This window comes from Triturus cristatus, chromosome 9 (assembly GCF_964204655.1).
Source record: "Triturus cristatus chromosome 9, aTriCri1.1, whole genome shotgun sequence".
NCBI lineage: Eukaryota > Metazoa > Chordata > Amphibia > Caudata > Salamandridae > Triturus > Triturus cristatus.
In genome coordinates, this window is record NC_140592.1 from 855,556,508 (window position 1) to 855,573,876 (window position 17,369).

Sequence of the window (17,369 nt, forward strand, 5' to 3'; positions counted from 1 at the left end):
TATCTGTTGGCACTCCCTTGAGAAGCTGGACTAAAATTTACCCCTGCAAGTTGATGACTCTTTACTGGAGAAGAGTAAAAGCCTCTGTAGCAGATCACAAAAGGTAACTTGGGTGGCAGCAGGATGCAGCATTTTCAGGTGTGATGCTCAATATTTTACTCACATTCAAGCAACTTTTGAACTGTAAAGAGAAGCGATCCTACTTTCTGAAAATTAACTTCCTATGAGTATCTTAAAGAGACAAGCCTGAGAGCGTGAAATAAAAATAAGAAGTGGAGCTTTTAAGGAAAACAAGCTGTGGAAAAATATCCCAGTTTGCAAAAAAAAAAAAAACAATTCCATGTAGATGAAGCCACATATGCCTTTGGAAAGCGATAAAATATTACTGCATAAAGTATGGACTGCAAAGCAAAATTATGCAACAACTGGAATCAAAGAAGCTGAAGGCACACAGGAGCTTACATAAAACCTTTAAAAACTGCAAATTGATAAATATATGGATATTTTCATTGGTGTTAGATGTGTAACTACTATTTTTTGCAGTTGGAAGCAACTGAGAAACAGCTCTAAGGCACAGTGGGGTTGATATTTCCAAGGCAGGCTATGTACACTGGGGGCACAACTCCAAAGGTTGCTGAATTTGATTACAAAAAGCATAATTAGGACCCTGTAACCAGAAGCAAGTATATTATCAAAACCAAATATCTACGCTCCCCGAAAAGCTATCATCAGGTAGTACAGATGGGCGCTGTCTTCATTTGCAATGGTGAAAAAAGAAATGATGGCGCACATCCATGTCTGGCTCTGCTACAGGAACACAAATCTTTACAGCAACACAATGTCCTACAGCAATGACGTGGTAACTTCTCATTGACTATCTGAATTAGATAGGTCAGAGTCTAGTCATTTGCCACCAAATTTGAAAATTGCACTTTGAGATCTTGGTGTCCTTTAGATAGTGACTGACAAAGGTGAAGAGATTTTCTACATATAACGTAGCTAATATATCAACACAATATGTTCAAAGGCTGTATTAACAGCTATGGCTATTGTGGATTTAAGAGAATTGCACATTGTTACTAGACTATTATGCAGTCGTGACTATTGGTAAAGATAATAACAAGCAACATGTTCATTTAATTTCAAATCAATTAACACATTCAAGTAACTTGTTTTGACATAACTAAATAAAAGTTTTTGGAATTTATACAATTAAACAAATGTAATGTGTTTATGCAAAGTATACTTTCCATTACTAAGGTTTTTCAAAGCTAAAATAAAAGTTAAACAATCATTTCCTTTAACTGTATCCTACTTTGCTCAATAAGTTATACATGAGAAAAAAAATCAAAATTCAACAAAATATATAACTATAACATTCACATTGATAATTCTTAAGAAAAATATTATTACACAATATGTAATAATCGTTGTGGACCCTCATATCAGAAATTCAACCAGTTGATACAATTCTTGATCCGTTAAAAGGGGTAGGTCACAGTAGATCAAACCACTATGTTATTATAATGATTGCCGAAAATGCAATGCAAATTGCTGTCCTTTAATCGAGATAAAAGTGCTTAGTTAAATAAGCATTCTTAGCACGTTTTCAGTGCAATTTCAATGCAATTTCATCTCAGGAGAGAGAAGTATACAACTTTTACTTGTTCCTTGTAAGAAAATTACAAATAAATATGACTACAGTTTCCCATGGGGATCAAGCAGAAACATTAGTCTCCCTTCATTGCTTTACAGAAATGGAGGCTAACAGATCATAGTCGGATTTCTGGTGTCAAAGACCAGCTTGGGAATTTGAGTGAAAAAACAGATTTTTTTTGCCAATACTTTGATGGACAAGCATTGCTTTTGTAAACTGTGATACTGCAAGTCACCTTAAAATGTGTGTGCTACATAAAAGAACAGTTGTCTTCAAATTACTTTGTCCACAGAAATTGAGGCAGATGAACACATGGTTATGTCTGCTCATACAGGAACCTTAACAAACAACCTCATTGGAAGAACTATCTTTTTTTAATAAAAGTTAACAATTTTCACCATTTAACGTTTGTTTTTTGGGAATACCCAACATAACATAAAATTAGGGTAATGAAAGGAAATACGATTAAAACACCATTTACTCTTTTCAAGGGTAAAACCAATCGTTAAATGGGCATTGTCAAAAAAGTGCAAATATAATTGTTAACTGAACCACGTGCCTTTAACTAGTTGTCCTTAAAAAGGACTTTTATCGTTGCCAATTTTCCTAGTTTGTCAGCAGGTTAATCCAATCTGAATGCATTTCTGCAAGTTTCTCTAAAAATGACGTTTCTTTGAGGCAATCCTCTTATGTCCTCTGTATAAAGGCAAAACATAAACAGCTGTAGCAGATCAAATCTTTACACCATATACAAAGGTAAATACAATTTCCTACACTTATGTTTTAGAGCCCAGTACTGTACTATTTTATACCCTTGAATAATAGTTATCTATGAAAATGGGCAAACTATTACACATTTTGAAAAGAACAAAGTACATGGGAGAAGAAATATTGCATGAACAGTGAAAGAACATTTTACCCACTGACATCTATAAAGGGTTCCATTGCCAGCCGTGCAAGCCTTTCAGGTATGTTGTGAATAATCACTGAAAATTAACCGGTTAAGTCGGATGTGTGCGCATCAAAGGAAAAATCATGCACCTCCTTGATAGGGGCTCACAATTTGTTTTCATGTCAATAGAGATTAATGCACACTAAGTGATTAAAAGAGCCATGCAGCATCATATGTCCTCAAAGACTAGTCTAAACCTTCACGATGTTTAATGGTCGATGATGGTGGGTTTTCTTGAATGATAGGTCAATTCTTACATTCGTAGGCGATGCAATAATCATTCCTGCTGCTGTTTGAAGTGGATGATAAAGAAAACCATCTTGAAGGCTTTCAAAAGAAAGCATGGAAGCAGTGTGTAAATAGAGGACATAATTAAGGCAGATGTAGCAAAGGATCTCCTGACCCTTTTTTGGTAGTAGCTGCTTGTCCACAAAGATAAGATGTAGATGGCGGTCTGAGATTTTGAAATACCTGATATCTAGGTTAACAGTAGTAAACACAAATTGTTCTAGGCCACCATTGTTTCATGAAGCAGAAGAATATCTTATGTCAAGAAGAGCGGCAGCCTAAAGGAAAAATATAAATGAGACGTTAATGTTTATTTTCTATAGTGAAGTATTTAAGATCAATACAAAATGAACAAACATTGGCATAGCCAATAGGTCTCGCCTTTGGGACCTTATAAGTGTTTACCCATGCAACAAATAAAGTTGTTGCAGTAAGGATATTGTGCTGCATAACTAAATACGTATAAGGCCCCAAAAGCGAGACCTATTGGCTATGCCAATGCTTGTTTCCCATTTATAGCACTGACTAACATACATCTCACACCTCGTGGGGTATGAGGCTAAAGGTGCATCAGTAAAATAGTTTTTTTTCATCTTTTTTATTTTGCAGTTTTATATACCACAAACTAGCTGAAGAGCATGAAAGTATTTTATATAAGCACCAGATTGGATTGTACTTTTTTTTTAGTGACACGGCTGCGAAAGTGAAAGTGATCGCGATCAAGCGAGGTGAGCGAAGCGATCTGTGGTTGGGTGCCTGTGACACCCAGATATGTGCTGGTGGTGTCAGATATTAGCATTTCGAGAGTCTAGAGCTAACATCAGGTATATGACCAGTGTGAGAAATATTCTTGTTACTGCAGTACCTAGAAACATTTTGGGGCAAGTCACTTAGAACAAAGCAGAACGCACTATGTACCGTAGGTATGCAATACCTGCAAGATTTAATAAGGATGCTCGAGTAGAATTATTACAAGGAAGAAATTAGCACCTCACTGATACTCACTCCTAGCAGATTCAGCATACCTTAAAAGATTCCGGTAGGAATATGCTATTACTTTAGAATGGCACCATACAAACTTCTAGAAAGCTGAATCTGCAATACAATCAGCCAAACGCTCTGAGACTTAAGAAAGACAGACCCGTTTAGTGCAACCAGCACTGCACTGACAGCCTTAAGATTACAAAATTTGGTATACACTTTTCAAGATCAGACTCGCAGATGGAAGGGGTTGCCTAATCTTTGACTTCTGACGGACAAGTTACTTACCTTCAGTAACGCCTTATCTGGTAGACACAGTATCGAGGCACAGATTGCTCAACTTTGAATTTCCCAGGCATCAGACTGGATCGGAAGATTTTTCTTTGGGCAAAACTACTGCGCGCCGGTAGTTGGCGTTGACTGGCTCTGCGCGACATCAGCGTCACCACTATGGCACGATAAAATCAGTTACTTTTCACAACTTTCCAAGCCGGAAACACAGAGCCATGAGGTGTATGGCCATTGGTGTATTTAAAAACTAGGGCCCTGAAAGGGAACAACCTTGACCCTGGAAACTTGTCCATAGTGCGGGGAGGATGGGTGGGTCGATAAGGAATCTGCGGCAAGATACGGTCTCTACCAGATAAGGCGTTACCAAAGGTAAGTAACTTGCCCATCTGATATAGACATCTAGCTGCAGATTCCTTACCTTTGAATAGCTACCCAAGCAACATCATCCACGGAGGGGCTGCAAACATGTTTCAGTGTAGAAAGTCCTGCAGTTCTGAACGGGCAAAATTACCATCACTGCAAACCTGTCTAGGCAGTAATGCTTGGTAAATGTGTGCAGGGATGCCCACTATGCTTTGAGATTACCAGGACTGGCACTCCAAGTACTAACGCAGTGGTAGCAGCTTAAGCTCTGGTGGAATGAGCTCTTAAACCTTCAGGAGGCTGCTTCTTTGCCAAAGCATAGCAGATCTTGATGCAGAGAACGACCCTTAGCGAGATTGTCCTTTTATGCACCACCCGACATTTCATCGCAACAACATACCCCATGAAGAGTTGGTCATCAACCTGAAACTCTGTAGTTTGGTCAAGGTAGAATGAAGAATGACAATGCTCTTTTTGGGTCCAGCCGGTGGAGGCGCACCTCTTCTTTAGAGGAATATGGAAGAGCGTGGAAAGTAGCAAGGCAACAGAAAGGTATCACATTCCGGAGAAAAGAGGCTCTCTAGTGCGAAGCACCAACTTGTGAGGGAATATCGTTAAAAAAGGTGGCATGGATGACAGAGCCTGCAAGCTAGCTCACTCTCCTGGCAGATGTGATTGCCACTAAAAAGGCTGCTTTTATTGTGAGAATCTGGAGGGAGCAATTGTGCAGGGGCTCAAAAGGAGCACATGAGGAAGGGGAGAACCAAACTTAAGTTCCCACTGAGGCATAATTGAAGGTGGAAGGTCTAAACATATGTACAAGGCCTTTTAGGAGTCTATGTACAATGGGTGACTTAAATAAAGAGGGTTGGTCTGGCAGTCTCAGGAAAGCACACAAATATCCTGTCAGGGTGCTCAGAGCAGAGCCCTGCAGGGCAAAGTTCAAAATAAAAAGTAAAACATCAGAAAGGGAAGCAGACTTCTCTCTACAATATATTGCACATTTCTGCCACTGGCAGGCATATACAGTCTTAGTGGAGGGCTGCCTGGTTGCCAGAATAACAGTACAAATTTATGGGGAAGGTCAAAAGCTATCAATTGCCACAGCTCAATCTCTAAGATAGAAGGCGTAGAGTTGACAGGTTCGGGTGGAGAACCCTCCCCCGCTGCTGACACTGAAGATCCTCCCAAAAGGGCAGCCTGATCAGAGGATCGATGCTCATTTGCAGAAGCTCATTATACCAGACTCTCCGTGCCTAATCTGGAGCCACAAGGATGACTTGGACCTGGTCGTTCCTGATCTTCTTGATGGTATGGGCAGAAGTGTTATGGGCGTAAAGGAGGCCAGAGCTCCACTTGAGACGAAAAGTGTCTCCGAGTGAGAGCTGCCTTGGAAACTCCGGCGTTAAAGTACAAGTTACTTACCTTCGGTAACGATGTATCTGGTAAAGACGATTCTAGCCGCAGATTCCTTAACGTAGAATTATCGGCGTGAGACTGGATCTGGAATTTATTTTGCCACAGCATTTCTGTGCGCCGGGGGCGGCACCACGTGAACCCGCCCTGATGTCGTCCGCGGACGTGATGTCAGAGAGGTCACATAAGTCCCACCCCGGCGCGCTGACATCAGCTTTCTTCGGAGAACTTTTCCGCACGACAACGCGGAGCCATCACAAACAAAACTGTGAGAGTATGGGAACAGTGTGCGAAAAAAATCAGTGAAACAGAAGGGAAAAAGCGAATGGTGAGGAACAGCACCATTAGGGACAGTGCCAAGCACTGTGTTACTGAAAGTCATGGAAGGGAAAGAGCAAAGCACCGCCCTGAGAAGCAACCCTGCAAAGCAAAGGCGATATCCACCCTGGAGGCAGAAACACACGTGAAAAATGTCGTGGCAGACGACAGTCTGCAACCACAACCTACAACAGTAAAGGGCAACAAGTCCGGAACAGATGAGGAACGACAAATTACCCCAAGACAACACCATCAAGGAGTGTTGTATCCCCTGTAAAGAGCTATGGGCTGAGGCACAGCCAAGAGACCCCAATCCAGAGGACTGCAGAGGAGTGAGAAACTCCAAGCAATGGAAAACAAGCATTTGCAATGCAATAGATCTCGCATGTCTGCAAGTTTAAGCTATTGGCATTGTAAATGACAATGCCTTTTATTTATGTTTTAAAAAAGAAAACAAAAATAAAAGGCATTGTCATTTACAATGTCAATAGCTCAAGCTTGCGTAAATGCGAGACCGATTGCATTGCAAATGCTTGTTTTCTTTGATCTCTACTCACTAGTGCCATCTTTTTTCTCCTCCATGCCTTTCCTTATCCTAATCTTATTTTTCTACCCCTTTCCATATTTTTTTCTCCAGTCTGATGCCCATCCCCTGTGCCCCGCCATCAACTGGTGGGTGTTCATTGCCTCTCCGAACACCTGCCTTACTTTGAAGTTAATAAGGTTTCTTTGAGAAGAGCAAACAGTCCTTCTGTCGCTCTCTCGTATTCTCTATCACTCATCTCCCTCGCTCTGTCACGCACTCTTCACGCCTCTCTCATGTGTTTGACTTCAGGTCTTTGGGCACAGTTTATTTCCTGTATCTTTTCAAGGTTTCTGTCCCTCAATACCACACTCTTCTCCTATCCTTGGAGTGTCTTATGCGTTCACAAGCGCTCCCTCTTTATGCATCCGTTGCCTGCTCTCCCTTTCTTTCACTCTCACACTCTCTGTAAGCTCCTCTGTCTGGAGTTCAATCACCAATTCATACACAAAGTACCTATTCCTCTCTGTCTTTCTATCTGTTCTGTGCAGCTCTCACCCCTATATACCATGCCACATAATACCACTACACAAACCCATTCCACACCACACAATTCCACCACTAACAATTCCAATACTACCCACATACATCTACTCCAAAGCAAAACACATGGGTAAAAGACATTGTCATTTACAAAGGCAATAGCGTTAACTCTCCCTAATGCGAGACCTAGTGCCATTGTAATGCACGCTTTTCTATTATTATTGCAAAGTGCTAATAGGATAATTGAGGCAGGTTGCTGCACGCCTACATTTCCCATCACACCATGCGCCTTCCACTCTCCATCCCTCGGCATGTAGGGCGATTCTGCAGGGAGCTAGATATTGATGTATTCTAGGATGTGGTTCTGCATGTGGATGAGAAGGGAGGTGCTTGAATTCACGTAGCCCAGGCCAGCCACCCAATGCAGTAAAAGCACAGAAATCCTAATGGAAACCAGTGGAACACAATGCAGCAGAGGCAGCAGTGAGGAGGCACACGTTTAGGGGGAGATACTGGGCACACGGGAGCGTGAAATCTCGCCTTTTCGGAGGCATGTGGGGCCCTCGGTGATGCTGGACGCCAGCAGCGCGCACGGCTAGCCATGCAGACGCAACTCTTCGGGATCATGATGCTGTGTGTTTTGGGGGTCCTGGTTTACTCCAGCTGCCAGTACCTCCAGGCAGGTAAGTTTACAGTGTTGCAGCTGCCATGTTTGCCACCGTCGCGGCTTTCTTGCCGAGAAATGCCAGGGCAACACGCTGGGATGCTGGGGAGAGCAGCGCATCCCCGGCTCGGGCAGACGCGGAGATGAGCTGCGGCCCCAAGTCCAGCCTCTGCCCGATGCGCCTAGTAGCCCCTTTTGCGCAGGGGGCGGATGGTTCTCCCACTGCCCCTGATGGATGTCTAACGCCCGGATTTGCCTTCCTGCATGAGACGCCTTGCTGGCAGGGATGCGGATGAGGGACCCGGACAGGTTTTTGGACCGCGAGGATGTGATCCCGCTGCACCTGGTGTACCGCACGGCCGACGACAGCCAGACCCAGCATGGCACCCTCAACACCCTGGTCCAAGGGGGGCCCGCGGAGCAGGTAACAGGGCACTGGGAGTACACCGGCTGTAGATTGGGACATGCGGTCGGGCCGGGCTGCACAGCTAGCCCCAGGTGACAGGAACCGCAAGGCCTTGGGCCCACCTCCTGCTGCTGGGTACCTGCAGCCAGACACGCGCTCCAGCCACTCTCCTACCTGCCCGTCCACAGCTCCTTGGCTCTGAGAGGGTCCCTCCCACACAGAGAGGGCCACTACTTCACTGCATTGTGGCCCTTACAAAAATCGGCGCGGCTAAATCTTGGTTGGCAGAGCACCCACCGTGTTTCTGGGGAAGCCTCTATTTTAAAGCCAGCAAATGTCACTGGATGTTTTGGGAGGGTTCACGAGGATGGCACAAAAGTACCAATGGGCCCCTATGAAAAAATATGTTCTTGCGCTAGCGTAGGGCGTTTGAGAGAGAGTGTCCTAATTTTAGCTTCCTTCTGACTGGGCTCGGTCATTCTGCCCAAGAAATGCGGATTAGTCCGCAGCCTCGAGGACCTGAACTCCACTTTAATAGAGCAACACTTCATATTGAGCATGTAACAATTGTAATAAAGCACCATATGTTCGGAAATTAGCACTGGGCATACCATTATAGCATCATGAGCTCAGAACTTCACCCTGTGCCTACGCCCTCCCTGTGTATCACAATGGGTACAGAACTTAGCATTGTGCGCCCCCATATTTTAAGAAAATATTTTAGTAAAGTACCACTTGTTCAAAACCTGACATTGTGTATACCAGCACTTTAGTAATGCAGCACTTTTTCAGAACTTAAAATGGGGTGTACCCACTTTTAATAAAGCATCACTTGTTCAGCACTGAACATTGTGCATTCCCCACTTTAATAAAGCAGTGTTGACAGAATTTAACATTGGTGTTCCCACCGAGACTAAGAAATTACAGAATGTTCAGAACATCAGGTGCGACAGTAAGGCAGCACTTGGTTAAAACTTAACATTGTGTACACCCGATTTCAATAAAGCACCACTTATTCAGAACTGGACATTGAGTATATCCCACTTTAACAATGGATAAAATGTATGGAATTTAACAATGTGCGCACACAGACAAGCTGAAAGGGATACTGTGAGCGTGCACATTGGCTGTCTAGACGCAAGCTGAAAGACACGCCGTGCGCGTGCCCATGTGATGTCCGGGCCCAAGCTGATGCAGACGCCGTGAGCGTGCACATCGGCTGTCCGGGCGTGCACATGTTTTGTCTCCCTTCGCCCACCAAACCGACAACAGTAGTCTCGCCAAGGTGACGCTACGCATGCGCTGCGTTTGCTAGGCGAGACCTAAAAAGGGGGATTAAGAGTAGGCCCCACACTGAAATAAACAGGGTGTAGGGATGCAGAAGTACACATGAACCTACCGTCCAATCATCAGAAAAGAAGGAGTGGAACAAATAAACAAAACAAGCATCCTATAAGGGAGGAAGTGATAGAGTGCACCTGTAGAAGACAAAGCCACCAGGAGGGAGGCGAGTGCAGAAGACCAAGCTGAAAGGTCCTCGCAGAACGGGGAGGAAGGGCGGGCCGTGAAGGAATCTGCGGCTAGAATCGTCTCTATCCAGATACATTGTTACCGAAGGTAAGTAACTTGTACATCTGATAGACTACTAGCCGCAGATTCTTTAACGTAGAATAGATACCCTTGCCATGCCCAGAGGGGAGGAGGGTCTGCGAGAGAACCGCACACAGCGAAGGGGACAGCTGAACGGGCATCAGCCCAGAGGAAGGGGACAAGGCATGAATGGTCCCACGGCCGATAAGCGCATACGTGAGAAGCAAGACAGTCGCATCAAGCTCCAGCAAAGCAAGAGACAGGAGCACACGGGTACACGCCGAGGCCCACGGAGGTGGACCATAACGGCGCAGCAGGCAGCTGGTAAAGACTATGAAATAGTGTGCCCAGAACAACCGAGCGCAAGACGAAGACAGAGGCAAGGGAACCCCAGAACAAGCCTCAGAGAAGGGCCGTCCCAGTGGCACAATCTGGCCCACGAAGAGAAGGGTGACCGACCAGAAGAGAAAGAGGAGAAGAAACCCCCAAAAAGCAGCCGTGGAGGTCGGGGAGGGGGACAAAGCGACCCCTGGGAAGCGAGAAATATGTAGTACAGACCTAAGGCCGTCAACCAGAACACAGGAGAACACCAGGAATATCCGAGCTCCCCTGGAACACAAGGCAGAGGATCAGGCCGAAACGTCGGATAACAAGGTGGAAACACCAAGACAAGACGCCGTAGATGGCATGACAAAAGTCGGTCTGGCTGAAGAGGGAAGGCAAGACGCACAGAAGCAGATATCCTGCAGGAACAAAGGGCAAAATGGACGACAGGCAAGCCCTGTAGAAGAAGGACAGAAACACCATCAGATACTGAGCGGAACAGAACCTGGAGCAGCGCAAGCGGCGCCAAGGCAGAAGAAAAAGAGAGACCGCACCACGCGATATACAGTGACGCCAGGAAATGAATATGCTACTTACCAGTATGCATCTGTTCTTGGCATGTAGGGCTGCTGACATTCATATCTGTGAATTCATATCTGTTCATAGATCGCCGCCTAGTGTTGGGTCCGGATGTTTGCACGTTGTTGTCCTGGAAGAGTCTTCGAAGTATCCTTGGATAGGTGACTCCTCCCCTGGACTACAGTGCGCATGGGCATCCTCTCCATCCTCAGATTGTTTTTCGCCATTGTGGCCGTGATGGAGTAGATACAGAAAGTGATGACCATGCTTACAGTAATTCTGAGAGCTGCAGCTGCTACAGGCGCCGGGGAGGAGGGAGGGCGATATGAATGTCAGCAGCCCTACATGCCAAGAACAGATGCATACTGGTAAGTAGCATATTCAGTTCGAGGCATGTGGGCTGCTGAATTCATATCTGTGCATAGAATATATAGCAGTGCCCTCTTATTAGCGGCGGCTACCCGTGCCAGCTGCAGCGGTCTGAAAAAGAGTTTTGAGAACAGCCTGTCCTACAGCTGCCTGCTGTTTTGATTGCACGTCTACACAATAGTGTTTGGTAAATGTATGTGTAGTGGACCAGGTGGCTGCTCTACATATGTCATGCAAAGGAATGTTTCCTAGGAAAGCCATGGAGGCCCCTAACTTACGTGTTGAGTGGGCTCGAGGGGGAATCGTTAAAGTGCGTTTAGCCTTTTGATAGCAAATTTGAATACATTTAACGATCCATCTGGCTATTCCTGCTTTGGAGATAGCGTTACCTTTGTGGTGTGGGGCAAAGGCAACGAAAAGTTGATTTGTTTTTCTAAAGGGTTTGGTCCTGTCGATATAATACATGAGGGCCCTTTGTACATCTAGTGTATGGAGTGCCCTTTCTGCGATAGTTTGTGGGTTTTGAAAGAAAACAGGCAGTTCAATAGTTTGATTCATATGGAACTGCGATACCACCTTAGGCATGAATTTGGATTTGGTACGTAGTACGACCCTGTTGGCGTGAACCTGTATGAATGGCTCTTGGACGGTTAGTGCCTGGAGTTCACTAACTTCGTAAAGAAGTTATCGCTACTAGGAAAGCTACTTTCCAGGTAAGGAATTGAATCTCACATGAGTGTAGAGGTTCAAAGGGTGGACCCATCAGGCGTGTGAGGACCAAGTTGAGGTTCCACATTGGGGCTGGTGGGTGGGTAGGTAGGTGGAATGACTCGTTTGAGTCCTTCCAAGAATGCTTTGATGGCAGGCACTCTGAATAGAGAGAGGTGCTACCTGGTTTGTAGATAGGCTGAGATTGCGGTCAAATGGACACGTATAGAGGTGTACGCCAGATTGCATCGGTATAGGTGTAATAGGTAACAAATAATGTTTTGGATGGATGCGTCTAGCGGGTTAATGTCATTATTATTGCAATAAATGACGAACCTCTTCCATTTGGCTGCATAGCAAGCTCTGGTAGTGGGTCTCCTGGCCTCCTTAATGATGTCCATACAGTCAGGTGGCAGGTTTAGGTAGCCAAACTCTAGGACTTCAGGAGCCAGATTGCCAGGTTCAGCTGTTGCGGATCTGGGTGCTGAATCTCTCCATGTTTCTGCGTCAAATGCGTGGGTTTGATCCGCAGCCTTTGATGCGGCACCACGGAAAGTTCGAGAAAGGTGGTGTACCATGGCTGGGGTGCCCACGTTGGAGCAACCAGGACGAGCGTCAGTGAGTGTTGTCTGAGTTTGCGTGCCACCAGCGGTATCAGTGGTGCTGGGGGAAAAGCGTACGCAAATCTGCCGGACCAGTTCATCCATATCGCATTGCCCTGCGACTGCGGATGTGGGAACCTGGCGGCAAAGCTTTGGCATTTTGCGTTTTCGCTTGTCGCGAATAGGTCTATCTCTGGATGACCCCACTGCTGGAAGTACGGTTGGAGTACTGATGGGTGTAACTCCCACTCGTGCATCTGGTGGCTGTGTCTGCTGAGCAGATCCGCCATCTGGTTGTCCTTGCCGGGGAGGTGTTCTGCCATGAGGAACATGTTCCTCTGAATGGCCCACTTCCACAGGCTCTGAGCCAGATGAGACAACTGTGGAGAGTGTGTTCCTCCCTGCTTCTGTATGTAGTACATTGCAGTCATGTTGTCCGTCCGGATCAACACGACTTTGTTGCACAAGTGTACTTTGAATGCTTTCATAGCGAGGAAGATTGCCATCAGCTCTAGAAGGTTGATGTGCATCTTCTTTTGTTGTTGTGTCCATAGTCCCTGCACTGTGTAATGGAGTACATGAGCTCCCCATCCCTGGAGAGACGCGTCCGCCGTCAGTATTATCTGTGGGACAGGCTCTTGGAACGGTCGGCCCTTGCAAAGGTTTTGTGGATTCCACCAATGCAGAGAGTTGTATGCCCGACCGCTCACCAACACTAGGTCTTTCAACTGTCCTTGAGCCTGATTCCACTGACGTGCTAAGCACTCCTGAAGCGGGCGCATATGTAGTCTCGCGTGTGGGACTATGAAGATGCAGGAGGCCATCATGCCTATCAACTGCATGAACACTCGCGCGGGAAGGGAGTGTTGTGGTTTGAACTTGGAAATCAGCATTTGCATGCTGTTGATTCTCACTAAATTTGGCTAAGCTGTGGCCGCCAGAGTGTCTATAGTCGCACCGAGGTACTGTTGTACGTGTGCGGGCTGGAGATGGGATTTTGGGTAATTTAGTGAGAACCCCAGACTGTGAAGGAGGTGGATGGTGCGGGACATGTGGCTGGCACATTGCTGGGCTGACTTCGCTTGAACGAGCCAGTCGTCCAGGTAAGGGTAGACGTGTATGTGCTGCCTCCGTAGATGTGCCGCCACAGTAGCTAGGCACTTTGTGAACACCCTGGGTGCTGTTGTCACGCCGAAGGGAAGGACTTTGAATTGGTAGTGCTGCCCTTGAACAGTGAACCTGAGTTATTTCTTGTGTGAGGGGTGAATGGGTATGTGGAAATACGCATTCTTGAGGTCCAGTGTGGCCAGAAAGTCTCCCTGCTTGAGCAGCGGGAGGACTTGCTGTAGAGTGAGCATGTGAAAATGCTCGGAAAGAATGTACTGGTTCAGGGGTCTCAGGTCTAATATAGGTCTGAGTGACCCGTCCTTTTTCGGTATTAAAAAGTACAGGGAGTACACCCCCGTACCTTGCTCGTGGACGGGTACGACCTCGATTGCGCCTTTTAGAAGCATGCTTTGCACCTCCTGCTGTAAGAGCGTTAAGTGCTCTGAGGACATAGGACGGTTTTTTGGAGGTATGGTGGGTGGAGTGGAGGTTAGTTCTAGACAGTAACCGTATTTGACAATATCTTTGACCCACCTGTCCGTGGTGATGGAGTTCCACGTGGACAGGAACCTTTGTAGCCTTCCCCCGACAGGTGTTATGTGGTCGGGAGGAAGGGAGAGGGCGTCACTGCTTGTTCTTGGGAGAGGACCTGGTGTTGCCGTAGCCGCGTCCTCTGCCCTTTGTGCTGGAGCCACGATATCCACCCCGGGTGTTTTTATCGTAGGTGTTTTGTGTGTTGCCCTTGTTGTATGTTTGCTGTGACCCCTGTCCTCTACCTGCTCCTCTATTTCCGGGGCGACGAAAGGAGCCGCTCCGAAAGGACTGCGTCTGTAGGGCCCCCATGGACTTTGCAGTGTCCGTGTCCTTTTTTATTTTCTCTAGGGTAGTGTCAACCTCCGGCCCGAATAAGTAGTCGGGGTTGACAGGTTGGTTGAGGATGTTATTTTGTACCTCTGGTTTGAATCCGGAGATTCGCAACCAGGCGTGTCGTCGCAACATGACGCTAGTGTTTATGGCTCTGGCAGCTGTATCCGCGGCATCCAGTGCACACTTAATGGATGCATTTGTGAGCAGTTGTCCCTCCCTGATGAGGATCTCTGCACCTTCTTTGTATTGGTCAGGGAGATGTTGGAGTAGTTGCTCTAATGTGTCGTAGTGCGCTCGATCATAGCGAGCGAGGAGCGCTTGAGTATTGGCAATGCGCCATATGTTAGCTGCTTGGGCGGCAACCCGTTTGCCAGAGGTCTCTAGCACCTTGGACTCTTTGTCCGGGGGAGGAGCATCACCTGTTGTTTGCGAGTGTGCCCTCTTGCGAGCATTCGCAACGACAATGGAATCCAGAGGTAATTGGCCTCTAATGTAAGTAGGGTCCCCAGGCGCCGATCTGTATTTCTTGTCGATCCTGGGGTTTATCACTCTTGCCCTGGTGGGTTCCTTGAAGTTGTCCTTTGCTGGCTTGAGGACCCCCTTTAACATGGGCAGAGTCTTTATATTCCTTTCTGAGGATGCGAAAGTATCCATGAGAAAGTCGTCCTCGATGGTGTCAGAGTGAAGTTGCACCCCATGATTGGCCGCAGCACGTTCAATTAGAGCGTTGAACGCGGCAGTGTCCTCTGTGGGAGATGTTTTTGCTCCATAGAGTTGCGGGTCCTGTGCATCCATAGGTGCACCTGGGTCTACAGGGTCATCCCAAGCTTGATCAGGGTCCTGTTGGCCATCAGGGTCCATCCCTCCGGGGTAGGGGACTTGGTCACCCATGTAGTCCTCCAACGCATCCGTGTCGGAGTGTGTGGGAGAGAAGGATTGTGGATCCTGGTAGGGTGAATGGAAAGGTTCGTAAAGAACTGGTTCTGAAGCCACTGGCAGCTTTCTCTTAAGTGGGATCCGGAAGGAGTCCAAAGCTGGCTCAGAAGTTATTCTCCTTTTGTGGATAATCATCCTGCCGGTGTCGGCGTCGATGATATGCGATGGAGACGTCTCCGCAGAGTGTTCGGCAGGCGTGATCGTGGTGTGGGTGACCCGTGTCCTGATTTGGAACAGTTTCGGGGCCGTGGATGGTGGCAGGCCAAAAGTAATGTTGGCTGGTGCCTTAGAGGCTGTTGGAGCTTTTATTGGCTCGGAGCCCGACATGTCCTGGAGGACATTTTTATTTTTGGTGCGCTGCGCAGCAACGGGTGGCACCTGGAAAGCCCTTGATTCCTTTGCGCCGACCGGTTCTGTGGAGGCGGGCGTGGACTTTTTCGGCGCCGGTGAGTCGTGGAGTCGAGGGGCGGGAATGGCCGCCGACGCCTTCGATGAGTGTGGCTTTGGTGGTGCCGTCGAAGCGGTGTGAGACGCGGCAGGTAGTTTGACCTTTGGGGTCGGAGCCGATTGCGTCGGTGCCGGGAGCCGAGTAGGTTTGGTGGCACCGAAGGTCTTTTTCCGTATGTCGACTCCGACGTCGGCCGCTTCGAGCTCGGCACCCAAGTCTCGTTTGTTGCGCTCGGTGCCGACGGGTTTTGCTGGCGTCGAAGGTGTGGAGGGCCTCGATCCGACCAGCGCCACTTTCGGTTTTCGGTTTCAGTTGAACCAATACAGCTTTTGGTTTCGGTTTTGAAGAAGGGAAACCAGCCGGTTTGGGCATTAATGGCTGCCGCTGAATGTCCGAGGCCGGGCCCGAGGGCGGGGCCGAAGAACTGCGGGATAGGTCTTGGGTAAGGCCCGAAGGCGATCCCTCGACCGGTGCCATAGACTGTTGCACTGGGATTTCCTCAGTCTGAACGGGTAGGCCTTGCTCGTCATCGGAGCTACTCTCTTCGGCCCCTAAGGCCTCATTGTAGTCTCCTACCTCGGTGTCGTCTTCATCTCTGCGAAAGAGTGTTTCGTCGACGTCTTCCGATCCGGAGTCATGTTCGGAAGCGGGGCTGGAGGGTAGGTTCTCCACTTCTTCGACATCTTCGGTCTCGGCGCTGAAGATGTCGGCCGGGGCCGGTGCCGCTTGCTGCGCCTCGAGTCTCGCCGCTCGTCGATTCCGGAGAGTCTTCTTGGATCGAAATCGGGCACAGGCCATACATGTAGATTCGTCGTGATCCGGTGAAAGGCATTTGTTGCACACCGGATGGACGTCGATGTGTGTATATTTTGCATTGCATACAGGGCACCGCTTGAATGGTGTCCTCGATTCCATCGTCGATGTCGGGTCGATGGTCGGGTAAGATGCGAAAAAGATGGTTCTGGAAGTTAGTAAACTAACTAAGATACTATCGATCCCGATCGGGAACAGTACCGACGCGAACTAGAGGCCTTTTGGCCTGAGAAGAGTTTTTCCTAACTTGAGTCAAGATAAGCACATCCGAACCCAATGGCGGAAAAAAACAATCTGAGGATGGAGAGGATGCCCATGCGCACTGTAGTCCAGGGGAGGAGTCACCTATCCAAGGATACTTCGAAGACTCTTCCAGGACAACAACGTGCAAACATCCGGACCCAACACTAGGCGGCGATCTATGCACAGATATGAATTCACAGATATGAATTCAGGAGCCCACATGCCTCGAACCGCGAGGAACCCGAGAAGGTATCCACACCCACCCAGCTGAGGACAGAGCTATACAATAGCCAACAAATACCCCACCTAGGGTATGACACGTCCCAAAACAAAACAGGGGAACACCTCTTAGGGAAACCCGCTGCAGAGGTCAAGAACATA

At 47.4% G+C, this 17,369-nt stretch overlaps 1 protein-coding gene across 2 annotated transcripts in view; it reads right to left on the reverse strand.

The window, feature by feature from the left end:
- Positions 1–1,109: 1,109 nt before the first annotated feature.
- RCOR1 (REST corepressor 1) overlaps positions 1,110–17,369 on the reverse strand; it is an 839,441-nt gene continuing 823,181 nt past the window's right edge. For both annotated transcript variants that reach the window (XM_085626333.1, XM_085626332.1), the window contains one exon: positions 1,110–3,175. In XM_085626333.1, the coding sequence (XP_085482459.1) occupies positions 3,134–3,175 (42 nt within the window). In that variant the 3' untranslated portion in view covers positions 1,110–3,133. The remainder of the gene's footprint in view (positions 3,176–17,369) is intronic.